The 13868-nt window shown below is 50.4% G+C and overlaps 2 protein-coding genes across 2 annotated transcripts; one reads left to right on the top strand and one right to left on the bottom strand.

The window, feature by feature from the left end:
• On the bottom strand, positions 354–8547 carry LOC102179985 (myeloid-associated differentiation marker). Its single transcript, XM_013972952.2, has 2 exons — positions 8493–8547; positions 354–2295 (listed from the first exon to the last, which is right to left on the bottom strand). Exon 2 carries the CDS (start codon positions 1901–1903, stop codon positions 1271–1273), a length of 633 nt encoding a protein of 210 aa, XP_013828406.1. The 5' UTR covers positions 1904–2295; positions 8493–8547; the 3' UTR covers positions 354–1270.
• On the top strand, positions 12107–13000 carry LOC102180261 (myeloid-associated differentiation marker-like). Its single transcript, XM_018065855.1, has one exon. It carries the CDS (start codon positions 12107–12109, stop codon positions 12998–13000), a length of 894 nt encoding a protein of 297 aa, XP_017921344.1.

Below are 13868 nucleotides of genomic sequence, written 5' to 3' on the forward strand. Positions count from 1 at the left end.
GATGGGAACCAGAAGCTCCAGGGAATTTTTAAAAATTATATACACTGATCTAGATCATATTATGCCTGAGTCTCATAGAACCAAGAAACAGCAGCAGAAACCAACTGGCACACAGAAACACACAAGTGTGTGTCCCCTTACACTCAATCACTACAGTTGCTTTGACAATGGAACCAGCAACCCCCACCCTCACAAAGCCCCTGCCTAAGAAAATTTGAAAAGAAACTTTCCCCTTTAAGTACAGGGTTACTCAGTAATTTTTGCCCTCCTAATCAGAAGATAGAAAAAAAAAAAAAAAAAAAAAAAAATATATATATATATATATATATATATATATATATATATCTCAGGCTAGCATCACCTTTAAGGCTGCAGTGGCCCTGCTCTTCTCCCTGCAGAGGCAGCACAAGCTGTTTTGAACACTGGGGCAGGAAGGCCACATCGCTGTCCCTCACCAACACTGCATACAGGTGTCTTCAAGATCCAGGGGTTCTTCACCAGCTCCTTTTTTTGATTCCCTGTAGAGTAGTTGGGATGGAAGGCATTCACCCCTGGCTTCCTCTAATATGCCCTCTAGGCAGCAGGTGTTTAGTGAGCCTGCAAAAATTCTGGAGCCAATCTCAAAGGGGCTGAACACCAGGTGGGGCCCTGGAACCCAGGGTCTCTGTTTTAAGACTTCTGTCCACTGGAAATAATTGACCTCTTGAGTTTTTTTTTTTTTAATTGAAGGGAGGGCACACTGTACACCCCCCCTCCACTCAGATAATTGAGGCCCAATGCCTAGTTACACATGCCATCCCTGAACTCATCCAGACACACCAAGTAAGGCACTGCCAGGGGTACAGACTTGCTTTAGTAACGAGGCCCTTCCGGATGTCCAGGGTGTGAACAGCCACAGAGAGAGGTATGTGCTGTGAAGTCAGCACCTTAGGAGGTGGGAGGGGGTGGTGGGCAGAGAAGGAGGAAATCTGATCTTGATGGATCAACAGGAAAATGGGGAGAGGAGGTCAGGACATAGGAGATGAGAAAACCAAGGATGATCAGAAAAGGGGCAAAAGCAGAAAATGTAGAAAAGATGAGAGAAGCAAAAGAAAGACAAAACAGGGTGTGAGCAAACACATAAAACAGGACAAAGAGCATATGGAGGGAAGGAAACAGAAGAGAGATGAACAGGGAAGGATGTGAGAAGGGGAGCCAGGAAGACGACATCAGAGTTCAGCACAGAAACCTCCATTGACAAGAGGGTTGATCCTCAGTCCTTGACAAAAACCTAGTGGGCTGAGATCACCAGGTCGGCCACGTAAATCAGCAGGTTGATGGCTGTCAGGATGGCCAAAGCCGGTCGATAGTCCCTGTGGCTCGAGCAGTGGGTGAGCCCCAACATATACACGCCCCAGAATCCCTCAGGCTTATCCTTAATCTTCTTATCTACTGGGTAGAGCCAGCAGAGAACCAAAGCAGTGGAGTAGAGGAGGACGGAGAGCAGGGTCAGCTGGATGGGCAGCCTGTACTCCCAGTTGCCCAGGTTCAGCAGCGTGGCCACAGTTGCCTGGGTGAAGCAGATGCAATAGATGGCCAGACACCACTCATGAGCTGGCTCCTTCAGATGCTGGGAAGTGTTGCTGATGAAGGCGAAGATGACACAGGCCACAAACATCTCCAGCACCTTCAGCACGCCCTGCACGGTGTACACAGCGCAGGTGAGGTCTTCGAGCTTGTAGCAGTTCCACGTGCAGGACAATTCGAGACCAAAAAGGAAACACGTAATGGAGGTGAATGTTAGGGCAGTGTTGACCCGGCTTATGAAAGGGTCCCAAGGCAAAAACTGGACTCTCTGGATAGACTGGACGAGGAACAGTGAGAGACAGACGTGGGCGGCGAAGCAGGCATCTGTGAGGGGCATGTGGTACGAGAAAGTGGGACTGGATATTACGTAATTCAACTATGACTACGATGAGGCTTATGGGCAAAGAGGAACCAGATGAGCATGGTGCAGGTATTTTTGGCCTCGTAACCTACACCCACTTCTGAAAGCCAGGAGTCACCAGCCAGAAGGCCACACAGCTGGAGAACAACTGCAGCAGGCGGAAGCAGAGCCACACCGAGGCCAAGCAGTCCTGGCCTGCGGACGTGGACCTGGAGGCCATGGTGCTGTGGCGGTCAGGCAGGTCCCGGGCACCAGCTGTGGCAGTGGCCCTCACTGAAGATCCACCAGAGAAAGATCCAGATCTGGAGACGGATTGAGTCAGATGCCTGAAAACGACCCAGGGCCCTGTGACGGCCGAGGCTCAGGACCTGTAGAGTTAGAACCAATGACTCAGACACTTGGGTAACAGCACAGCCACTCCAGGATGGTTCTCCCCACCCGTCACTGGTGGCTTTTTCAGGAGACTTGTTTTATCTGAAACCTCACAGCTGGATTGAGGGCAGCATCAAAACTGTGTATATATTTCTATCTCTTTGTGCTGCTGCTGCTGCTGCTAGGTCGCTTCAGTCATGTCCGACTCTGTGTGACCCCATAGACAGCAGCCCACCAGGCTCCCTGGTCCCTGGGATTCTCCAGGCAAGAACACTGGAGTGGGTTGCCATTTCCTTCTCCAATGCATGAAAGTGAAAAGTGAAAGGGAAGTCGCTCAGTCATGTCTGACTCTCAGCGACCCCATGAATTGCAGCCTACCAGGCTCCTCCATCCATAGGATTTTCCAGGCAAGAGTACAGGAGTGGGGTGCCATTGCCTTCTTTGTGCTAGGTGCCATTATCTAAAGGAATACAGAGTATGCTGCTCCTTTTCTACAATCACAAACCTTCATGATTCTCAAAATTGAAAAAGAATTTAAAAAAAAATAGTTTGGTAGCAAATTTTGACCTGAACAGACCTGAGACAATTAATGATTTTTGTTTATTTCAATGAAAGTGAATGTTCAAAAGTACAGTTGCCAAAATGAATGTGTTTGATCACAAATTGTTTTTAGACACCAGTGGGGTGTGATATTGAAGGAGGAATTCATAGGGCCTGGACTCCCTCTTAGACCTGTTCATGCTGATCATGCTCGGCCACCTTTCCAATGGACTCTGAGCTCTGTGTTTAGTGCCTGTGAAAACAACAGAAGGATAAGACCCCCTCCAGACAGGGCAACCTTGAAGATCGTATCTAGGCTACTCATCACCTAAGAGAAAACATACACTAATCACCCCTTCCTCCAGACTGGCCATAAATTTTTCTATATCTGTCGGAGTTTAACCTTGGGTTTATTGATTATTGGCTAATTGTTTGACTGTTTGAGCACATGAGCACATAGCATGTGAATGATGGGGTTATTGAAATTGTATTTTCCTTGGTTTATGTAAGTCTCAAGGAATTTGGAGTGGTGGGTTCAGAAACGTACACATGGGGTATAAAATATTTCACAAATGCTGGTTGGGGTCCTTGGCTAAGAGGAGACTCTGCCTTGGGCCCTCCGGTGTAATAAACTGCACTCCACTATCTGCATTGTCCTTCTGAGTGAGTTTGTTTCCTGGAACGTGTGGCTACAACAGTGTCATATAGAGTAGACGCACTGTGTTACTAGTCAGAAGCAGAAAGTTTCTGAATTCAGAAGCATATCTGTCCCAAAGGGATTACAGAAAAAAGACTATGGATTGTAGTCTTTTGGAGGACGTGTCCTGGCCTGTCCGCCCTGCAGCATCACTGGAAGGAGCTGCCATGAGGGGACACAGCCCCAACTACAGGAGGGCAACTTCAGCAGTGAACAGGGAGGAGCCATGGGGTGAGAGCAAGGCCGTGGGAACAGAATGACATGGGAAGTAGGGACTGTTGTGAATCCCCTCCACCCATTTTTGCCTCAACCTGTGACTCTTCCCCATTGGGGAGGGGAGATCTCAACCCAGTGTGACTCCAAGGACGAGTGTCTTGGAGAAAACACAGAACAAATTAACATAATGTTTGGCTCATAAGCTCCAAAGCAGCCATCCATGTGCCAGTCTGGAAAGATTTAGGAGTAGTCCTACCTGTGTGGATTTTCCTGGCCTAGGAGACTGGTTAGCAGCTTCAAAGCTGGCAAGAAGGGATTGGAAATGAACAAGGATGGTGTGTCTGATGCTGATGGGGAGTCTTCTAGGGCATCCCAGGGAGGAGGTGGGGATGGATGGATGATCACCCCCTTTTAAAGGCAGGAGCTGAAAGAGGAGGTCCCTCCAGGACCCCTGGGAGGGGTCAGCCCTGAGGATGCTCCTGGGAATGGGGTGGGGGGCAGAGTGGAGATGACTGGGGGGACCCCAGTGTCCCAGGGGCCCTGAGGCAGCCCAGTAGGGGTCTTCTGACCCAGAAGGGATTCAGGCATGGAGCCATCCTTCCCCATGGAGGAGGGGCCTGGACTGGAACTGAGACAGGAGAACAGGGGCCTGAAGGGGTTTCAGGGCTGTGACAGGGACATGTGGCCAGAGTGGCAGGGACCCTGGAGACCATGGAATTGCCCAGGTCACCTGCCCAAGACAGTCCCGCCAGTCAGGGTTGCAGTCCTGCTCACACAGGGGCTCCTCCAGGGTCCAGTGTGGGGGGGAGTGAGGCCCCTCCCAGCCCACCCCCTCCTCAGGGAAGGCTGTTTCCAAGGGACTATTTGCTGAGAGGCCCCCAGGGCGGAATGGCCAGCACCCTGAGCCCCAGCCAGCCCCCTGCCATCAGTTCAGTCGCTCAGTCATGTCTGATCAGGGGATTATTATATCACCTTTGCTGATAATAAACCCTGGGACAAGCTGAGGCTGAAAGAGAAACACAGAGCAAACCTGAGAACCTCCCTGGACTCACAAAGCTCCTTGAGCCCCAATTGCCAGTGGAGCCCTGAAGCTTGCAGGCCTCCCAGTGGTCACTGCCAGGGTGGGGAGGGGCCCTGGGGTGAGGGAGGGATGGCGTGTCATACTCTCTGTACCCCAGTTTGATCCCATCTTAATTACCTGAACTCACCCTGAGATTCGACCTAAGACTAAAAGACAACTTTGGATCCTTCTCATGTCACAGAGGGAAGGCTTGGGGAAGGAGAGGATGAGGTTCCTTCTGTGTGACCCTGGGTAAGGCATGTGCCCTCTCTGGGCCTCAGTTCCCCCACCTGGAAATCAGCAGCTTTGCCTGAGTCTCCCCAGCAGCCCCTCTGTCAGGAGGCATTTAACAGGAGGCTTCCTCTGTGCTGTTTTGGATCTGTCAGGAATTCTCTGCTCCTTATTAATTCCTGAATACTCAGGAATTAAGAGGAGAGGCAAGCCTCTCGCGGGGGCTGAAGAATCCAGGCATTTCCTTCGTTAGTTTTTCTATACAGTGTTAAGTACCCTCTTCCTTCTTGTGAACCATACGGTAAAAGTGATTGTTTACAACTCTCTCTCTTTAATATGGATCGCCTATGTTTTGTAAGTGTGGAATTTTAATCTTTATCTTTGCTGAGAATAACTACCTTGTAAGACAGTATATATGTCCACACCGTGTTGATTAAAACACCTTTGCTCCATCAGAGCTCTGGTCCCCGTGTCTTTCTTTCTCTTTCTTTCTCTCTCTCAGGCTATTTCTTTGGAGCACAGAGGCCCTCTGAGTTCACTTTCCTGCCTGGGCTTTTAAGACCCTCTCGAGAAGTCACTCTGTGCCTTCACCCCATCAAGAGGGCGCCTGAGGCCTCCGTGAACAGAGCAAGCCCCGTGTCAGGGGCTTTATTGGCTTTCTGTGTAAACCAAGGAATATCAGCCTCTCTCTCTCCTTTACCTTCTTATCGTCGACTCTGGACCACCAGGTTCCAGTCCATTAAAGGACCGCAACACCCCTTCTTCACTCTAATCTGTGATCCTGGACATGGTGCCCCTGTCAGAGTACAGCCTAGATGTGGCTGAGCCCTACCTGCCCAGCAGCCAGACTTGTGGACTGGAAGACGGGGAACCGGGAAGGTCATGGTCAGGACAGAGGAAGGAGGAGGAGGTGCCAGAAGGGCAAAGAAGGTGGAGGGTAGAGATTGTGGGAGATCCCTCAGAGCTGGATGAACCTGGGCAAGTTACTCACCAGAGCCTTAGTTTCCCCATCTGTGCAGGGGGCTTTAGTATCTACTTTACATTAATTAAGTGTATGGAAGCATGTGAAGGGCTTATCAGAGCCCTGGTGCATGGCACACTCAATCCATGCCATTTACCTGTCTCCCTCCCTGTAACAAAGGACCCAGAAGGCCCTGGCCCCACTCTGGGCATCAGCACATGCAGCTTGATTTGCTGCAGACCAGGGGCTGCAAACCAGCTTGTACTGGAGGTGGTCCAGGGGTGTGTTTGGTTTCCCTTCAGAAAGTGATGGTAGAGAATCAACATTCTTTTTTTCCTTAAGTGTTTGGTAGCTGCACAGTGCTCCAATTTCACATGAAAATCCAGACTTCCAACTCCTTTTCAAGCCTCAGGAGATCTGGCTTCACTGGGCTGCATTCCCTAAAAAGGGGGTCACTGGAGCTGAGCAGCTGCTCTCTCCTTCATATTGTTTTTCATTCTCCATTTAATTTTCTATATTTTATTTTTCTCATGTATAACTGAACTGACATAAATTAGGACTATGATCATCTCCCATGTGCCTGTTTTCCCCTTTTGGGTATGGCCAGGCTCACAGAAGCATCTACCCCTCCATCCAAGGAGCATCCATGTCCTCAGCCTCATGTACAGCCTTCAGCACATTTCACATGCTCTGACATCACATTGGGACATGTGTGTACATATATGCACACAAGTTTATAAGGCATATCTGTATATCTTTTCCAGCTTTATACACGTGAGACCATGTCATGCACACAGCATCTTGCTTTCTCACCACCCTTTTGAGGTGTAGCTGGTCCTTTCCAGGGGCCCTAGTCCTCTCCATCCCCTTTACTTATTTCCTTCCCTCCTGGCTCCTGCAGGTGTTTGGACTGACCAGCCTTCTCTAGATCAGCTGACCCTTCCCTGTGAGTCTCAGATGCTGGGGGACACAGGATATGACCAGGGGTCCCGGGATCCACATGACCACCATGCTCTAGAGCAGGAGGTCAGCAAACTTTTCTGAAAACTTAAAAAAAAAATGACAAAGAATTTATTTTTCATTTCTGGAAATTCATCTTGAATTTTTACGGCTACTGCAGCAAATCATCACAAGCCTGATGGCTTAAAACGACGGCAGTGTATTCTCTCACAGTTCTGGAGGTCAGAGTTTTGAAACAAGGTGTGAGCAGGGCTGCTCTGTCTCTGATGCCCCAGGGAAGGGTCCCTCTTCGCCTCTTTTAGCTTCTGGAAGCCCCTTAGCCATGTTACCCAACTCGGGCTTGTCTGCTTATCCCTCAAGAAGCCAAACATTGAGAGACCGGTGTCAGGAACTAGGTGCTGCTCCCCCACTGTGAACACAATCATCATCCATGTCTGTGCATCAGCCTACGTTGGGCGGTGGGTTGAAAAAAATACTAATGAACGTTTCTACCGTGTTTTCTGGATCACCTGTGTACGGAGGACTGGTGTTTTTATGGTTTAGTAGGTTTGAGGTGGAAAACAAAAGTCCAATGATGGCCAACTGGCTGTCCCCTCGCACTCAGACCTCCTGCAGAGAATCGTCTTGTTGGAAATCTACCTTCTCCCTCCCCCTCCCCCTTGTAGTGGACACACCCTGACAAAAACTGAGTGTCCTGTCAGGTCTTAAAGGAAGAAACTATTTCAGATCCTCTTTTTCTCATGCTGGGCAGGGCTTGGGGGGTGCCCCGGGTTAGAATTCCCCTGGTGTTATAATAATAGAACTCTTCTTCTGTCCAGAGACTGGGGGAAGGGGGTGCAGACCTAGGCAGCCCCTGCCTGGGCCATTAGAATAGGAACCACAGAGGTGGGGGAAATTCAGTTCCATAAAAAGCTGATCCCCTCTTCTCCCTCCCTTTCCTGCAAAGACTCGTCTGTAAAGGGGGCAGGCTTTTCACAGTTTAGTTTCCCTTTTGCCTTTAATTTAGTGCCCTTGTTGGAAGAATTTTGCCTTTCAGTGCCCTGTTACTGTTACTATGGAGTAACAGGAAGGCCTGCACATGGAGTTCCCTCCCACTTACCAGATCTTTGACAAATTAGTTCTAACTCCAAATAATGGAGGAATTTAGAGACCCATTCAGAGGCCACCCTTCTTCAGAATCAAAAGCAAACTGGGCCAGTCTGTATAGCAATTTAAAAAAAGACTTTTTTAAACCAAGGTCATAGCTCTAGTTTTGCCAACCTGCCAGGATGTGTCCAGTGGACTTCTACAAAGTCTAGAAGTCCACTGGATGGATGTAGCCCCACCCCCCACTTCACTTCACCCACTCCCCTGGAACAGATTACAAACAAACATACAAACTCCCCCTTGGGTAGAGACTGGTACAGAGTCACAGAAAAGCCAGGTCCCACTCCTGTTCTGTCCAAACTGACCCCAAAGTTCCAAAGGGCAAAGAATATTCCCAAACAGGTGGGAAGGGGGCTTCCAAGGCACATACCCCTCTACTCACTCAGTCAACAGCTACGCAGCTCCTTCGGAGGCCGGTTTCCTTCTCTCAACAGAAATCGAAAGCAGGCTGTGAGGAGGTGTTAGGGGAAGCACGCTGATTGAAGCCGCCCACCCTGGCCAGGCACGAGCCCACCCTGGCCAGGCACCATAGTAACCATTTGCACAAGTTGTTTTATGACAGGAAGTCATGGTAAAGAACAGGGAACTAATAAGCCTCCATCAACCAGAAGAGTTTGGGAAAGGTCAAAAGGAGACACCACCTGTCCGACCACCTCCCAGAATCCTTCTCTCTGGCATCCATCTTGGCTGAACAAGGCACCACCAGGAAGGACTCTGAGTCAGAATGATTGGCTAAAGACAACCCAGAAACTAATCCCATCACCATAAAACCCGAGACTGCGAGCCATGCGGCAGAACAGTCCTGGGTTCCCTTACCCTACTGCTCTCCACGGGGTGTTCTTTCCCAATAAAATCTCTTGCTTTGTCAGCACATATGTCTCCTCAGACAATTCACTTCCAAGTGTTAGACAAGAGCCCGGTTTCGGGCCCTGGAAGAGGTCCCCCTTCCTGCAACAGAAGGACTCGGGAGGGACAGGGCAAGTTCGGAAACTAACATATTTGGTAGCTACTGGCCCATCCCTGTAGATCCTCGCTGGGAGCAACCGACACCTCAACCTTCTCAGACGCACCACCCTTGTCGCCCCTGGAGGAGGGGGACGGGCCGGAGCCCCAGGGACGTGACTGCTGCCTGGATGGCCAACATTGTCACCCAGCTCGGAAGAACTCAGTATTGAGAAACAAGTGTTGAGTAAAAGAAAAGTAGCTTTATTTTAAGGAAATTACAACTGGGGGAGAAGGCAGACCACTGTGCAAAAGAACCAGCTTGCAGCACTCTAAGGTTGAGCCGGGATTTGTACAAGAGGGAAACAGGAAAGGGATGCAGGCTGTAGGCTGCATTGCTGGGCGTGCTCTGTGCTTCTATTTTTAGAGACTTTTCATTAACCACGAGACACCTTTCTGGCTTTTAAACTTGAGTGTGGTATTTACATTGTCCAGATCAGTGGGTCATTATGCTACAGGTCACTGGTCATATATTTCTAGAGAAAGAAGAACTAAGATAGAAACAGACAAAAACAGGCAGATCAACACAGCCCATGTTTTGGACTGATCAAACAGATCAAAACAGATCCACAGAGTCCATCAAACTCCGGAGCTGTGTTTAACTATTCATAAGACTTTGGCTGTAAAACAAGCAAGGTTTTAACACTATTGATAGTGTCTGACCATCACCATCATTATGGCAGGAAGCTGGCTGGGGCTCAGGATGCTGGCCCTTCCGCCCAGGGGGCCTCTCAGCAAATAGTCCTTTGGAAACAGGGCAGCTGTCCCTGAGGAGGGGGCGGGCTGGGAGGGGCCTCACTCCCCACACACTGGACCCTGGAGGAGCCCCTGTGTGAGCAGGATTGCAGCCCTGGCTGGCGGGACTGCCTTGGGCAGGTGACCTGGGCAATTCCATGGTCTCCAGGGTCCCTGCCACGCTGGCCATGTGTCCCTGTCACAGCCCTGAAACCCCTTCAGGCCCCTGTTCTCCTGTCTCAGTTCCAGTCCAGGCCCCTCCTCCATGGGGAAGGATGGCTCCATGTCTGCATCTCTTCTGGGTCAGAAGACCCCTCCTGGGAACTCCGGGAGATGGTGATGAACAGGGAGGCCTGGCGTGCTGCAATTCATGGGGTCGCAAAGAGTTGGACACGACTGAGCAACTGAACTGAACTGAACTGAACTGGGCTGCCTCAGGGCCTCTGGGACCCTGGGATCCCCCCAGTCATCTCCACTTTGCCCCCCACCCTCACCCCAGTCCCAGGTGCAACCCTCAGGGCTGTCACCTCTCAGGGATCCTACAGGGGCCTCCTCTTTCAGCTCCTGCCCTTAAAAGGGGGTGATCATCCATCCATCCCCACCCCCTCCCTGGGATGCCCTGAAAGGGCCCCCATCAGCATCAGACACAGCATCCCTGTTCATTTCCAATCCCTTCTTGCCAGCTTGGAAGCTGCTAAGCAGTCTCCCAGGCCAGGAGAATCCTCCCTCAGGTAGGACTACTTCTAGATCTTTCCAGACTCTCACCTGGATGGCAGCTTTGGAGCTTAAGAGTCAGACATTATGTTAATTTATTCTGTGGTTCTTCAAAGATGTTCCACTTTGGAGTCATGCTGGGTTGGGGGGCTCCCCTCCCCAATGGGGAAGAGTCACATGTGAAGGCGAAATTGGGGAAGGGGATTCACAACAGTCCCTACTTCCCATGTCATCGCATCCCCATGGCCTTGCTCTCACCCCATGGCTCCTCCCTGTTCACCCGTGAAGCTGCCCTCCTCTGGGTGGGTATGTGTCCCTCAGATGGCACCTCCTTCTAGTGATGCCTGCAGGGAGGACAGGCCAGGTCACGTGTGTCTTCAGGTTGCTGCAGAAGGAGGTCATTGCCCTGAAAAGGTGTCCTGGGTCCCAGAGCCCCGAGCTTTGGTTCTGGGCTCCCACCCATGGCCCCTGCTGACATGTGGGCTGTAGAGCAAAGTGCTCAATCCACGGTTTTGGCATTGCTATCTGGGTTCTCACTCCTCAACTTTTAACCTTAGGGAAGCCACTTGAGTCCTCCAGCCTTAGTTTTCTCATCTGTAAAATGGGGTTAGCAGTATAATCCAGTCTCTTTTCTGAAAGCTTTGGAGTCAGAATTGAGATATGCTCTAGAATTGAGAAATTTTCAGCCCCAAACAGATAACCTGGTGCATCCATGTTATACGACATAATACTGAAAATTCTTTGTAATTAAATACATTAGTATTTATCCAACTGCCTAAATTAAATTTTCACACTAAGTGAAATAAATGCATGCATGCATGCTAAATCGCTTCAGTCGTGTCCGCCTCTTTGCGACCCTATGGACTGTAGCACACCGGGCTCCTCTGCCCATAGGATTCTCCAGGCAAGAATACTGGAGTGGGTTGCCATGCTCTACTCCAGGGGATCTTCCCAACCCCAGGATCGAATCAGCGTCTTCTGAGGCTCCTGCATTGCACGTGGATTCTTTACCCTTGAGCTAACGGGGAAGCCCCAAGTAAAATAAATAAAGATCATTAATTATCTAGTGTATGTTAAGGTCAAATTCTGTTACCAAATGAATTATTTAATACTTCTTAATTTTCAGAGCCTGAAAGGCTTGGGATGTCAGATAAAGGCCATCCTACTCTGTGTTTCTGTAGATAATGACACAGCTCAAAGGGCAAAAATATGTTCACAGTTTGAAGCCAGACCCAACCCAGCTAGGAGTTTTGGGATAAGACAAGTCTCCTGACAAGGCCAAGGCTGATGGGTGGGGAGAACCATTCTGGAGCAGCTGTGCTATTACCCGAGTGTCTGAGCCATTGGTTCCAACTCCACAGATCCTGAGCCTCAGCCGTCACAGGGCCCTGAGCCTTTCCCTGGCAACTGACTTAATCCCTCTCCGAAGCTGGATCTTTCTCCGGTGGGCCCTCAGCCACGACCACTGTCATACTGGTGAAGGTGACCTGCATGACCACTGTGACCTCCACGTAATCGTCCTGAGGCCTGGACTTCTGGGCCATCATGGGCTACTTCCTCCGGACGCTGCAGCTGCTCTCCACCTGCGTGGCCATCTCACTAGTGGGCAGCCTGGACAGCTGGACGGTGCCCACAAGTAACTGGTCCTTTGTTATCTTGTGCTTCTGCTTTGTGGTGACCTTCATCATTCTCATAATCGAATCACTGGCACTTCAGTACTGCTTCTCCTTCTCTTGGGGGGATTTTCTCCTCTGCCATGCCTGCTACCTCGCCCTCTTCTGCCTCTTGGTCTCCGTCATTTACCCCACTACCTATGTTCGGTTTTTGTTTTACACCCCCTCCTGGGACCACGCCATCGCTGCTACTGCATTCTGCTTCATTTCTGCTATGTCTTATGCCACCGAAGCAATCTGGATCTTGCGCTGGCCTCAGACAGGTGATTTCACTGGCTATATAGGCAGCTTGCCATTCCTCCTCAAGATGCTAGAGACACTGGTGGCCTGTGTCATCTTACCCTTCATCAGCAATCCCTACCTGTACATGGACCATCCGTTGCTGGTGTCGTGCGTGGCTGTGTACTCCATCTGCTTCATCCTGGGGATCGTGACCATCCTGTTGAACCTGGCTAACTATGAGAACCGGCTGCCCATCTCCTCCTCCATGTTCCATCTGATGCTGAGCCAGCTGTCTGTCCTTCTCTACATTGGTGCTCTGGTCCTCTGGGCGCTCTACCAATTTGATGAAAAGTTTGGAGGGCAGCCCGAGAGGTCCAGGGATGTGAGCTGTCAACAAAGACTTACCAACTATGTTTGCACCTGGGACCAGCGACTGGCTGTGGCCATCCTGACAGCCATCAACCTGCTGATTTACGTGGCCGACCTGGTGTACTGGGCTCGCCAGGCTTCTGTAGGGACTGAGGACCAGCCCGGGGACTCCTGACCACCTCTGCTCTCAGGAGGTATCTTCACCGAGCTCTGACATCTTCCTGGCTCCCTCACTCCCTCCTCACACCCTCCCCCATTCATCTCACTCTCCTTTCTGTTCCCTTCCCCTCTTCTGCTCTGTCTCCCTCCTGTTTCCCTTGGTTTTCCACATTCTGTTTTGCCTCTTTCTCTTGCTGCTCTCATCTTTTCTACATTTTTTACTTTTTGCCCATTTTCTGGTCACCCTTGGTTTTCTTGTCTCCTGTGTCCTGACCACCTCTCCCCATCTTCCTTCTTCTGATCCATCAGGACCTGAGACTCCTTCCTTCTCTGCCCACCACCTCCTCCCGCCTCCTAAGGTGCTGACTCCACAGCACACATCCCTCTGTGCAGCTGTTCACACCCTGGGCTTCTGGAGGGGCCTCATTGTCAAAGTGTCTCTGTCCCCCCTGAGGGTGCCTTAGTTAGCATGTGGGGTGGATTTGGGGTGTGATTGGTAGCTAAGGATCAGGCCTCACTTCGTCCTCGTGGAGAGGGTGGTACACGGCACCTTTCCTTTAAGTTAAAAAAAAAAAAAGCTCTGGAAATCAATAATTTCCCTTAGGTAGGAGTGCTAATGCAGAGTGTTGGATCCCTAGGCCGCCCCTTGAGGCTCCGTCCCACCTGAGACTGGCTCTGGGATTTTTACTGACTTACTAAAATCCACTGTCTGTAGGCCTTGTGGACAAAAAAATATTGTGAATCATTTCTGTAAACGATCAACACTGCTGGCCATCAAGCCTTCGGCCACTGCAGCAGCCCCCAGTGGGGGCAGCCCAAGGGGAATTCACGATGAAGAAAGGGCATTGGCTTTAGATCATTACGATGCATAAGAAAGGAATGCT

The sequence above is a fragment of the Capra hircus genome, chromosome 21, assembly GCF_001704415.2.
Source record: "Capra hircus breed San Clemente chromosome 21, ASM170441v1, whole genome shotgun sequence".
Lineage (NCBI taxonomy): Eukaryota > Metazoa > Chordata > Mammalia > Artiodactyla > Bovidae > Capra > Capra hircus.

Bases quoted from the DNA above. Each gene is read 5' to 3' on its own strand.
- LOC102179985 (XM_013972952.2), bottom strand. From the start codon at position 1,903: ATGCCCCTCACAGATGCCTGCTTCGCCGCCCACGTCTGTCTCTCACTG.
- LOC102180261 (XM_018065855.1), top strand. From the start codon at position 12,107: ATGGGCTACTTCCTCCGGACGCTGCAGCTGCTCTCCACCTGCGTGGCC.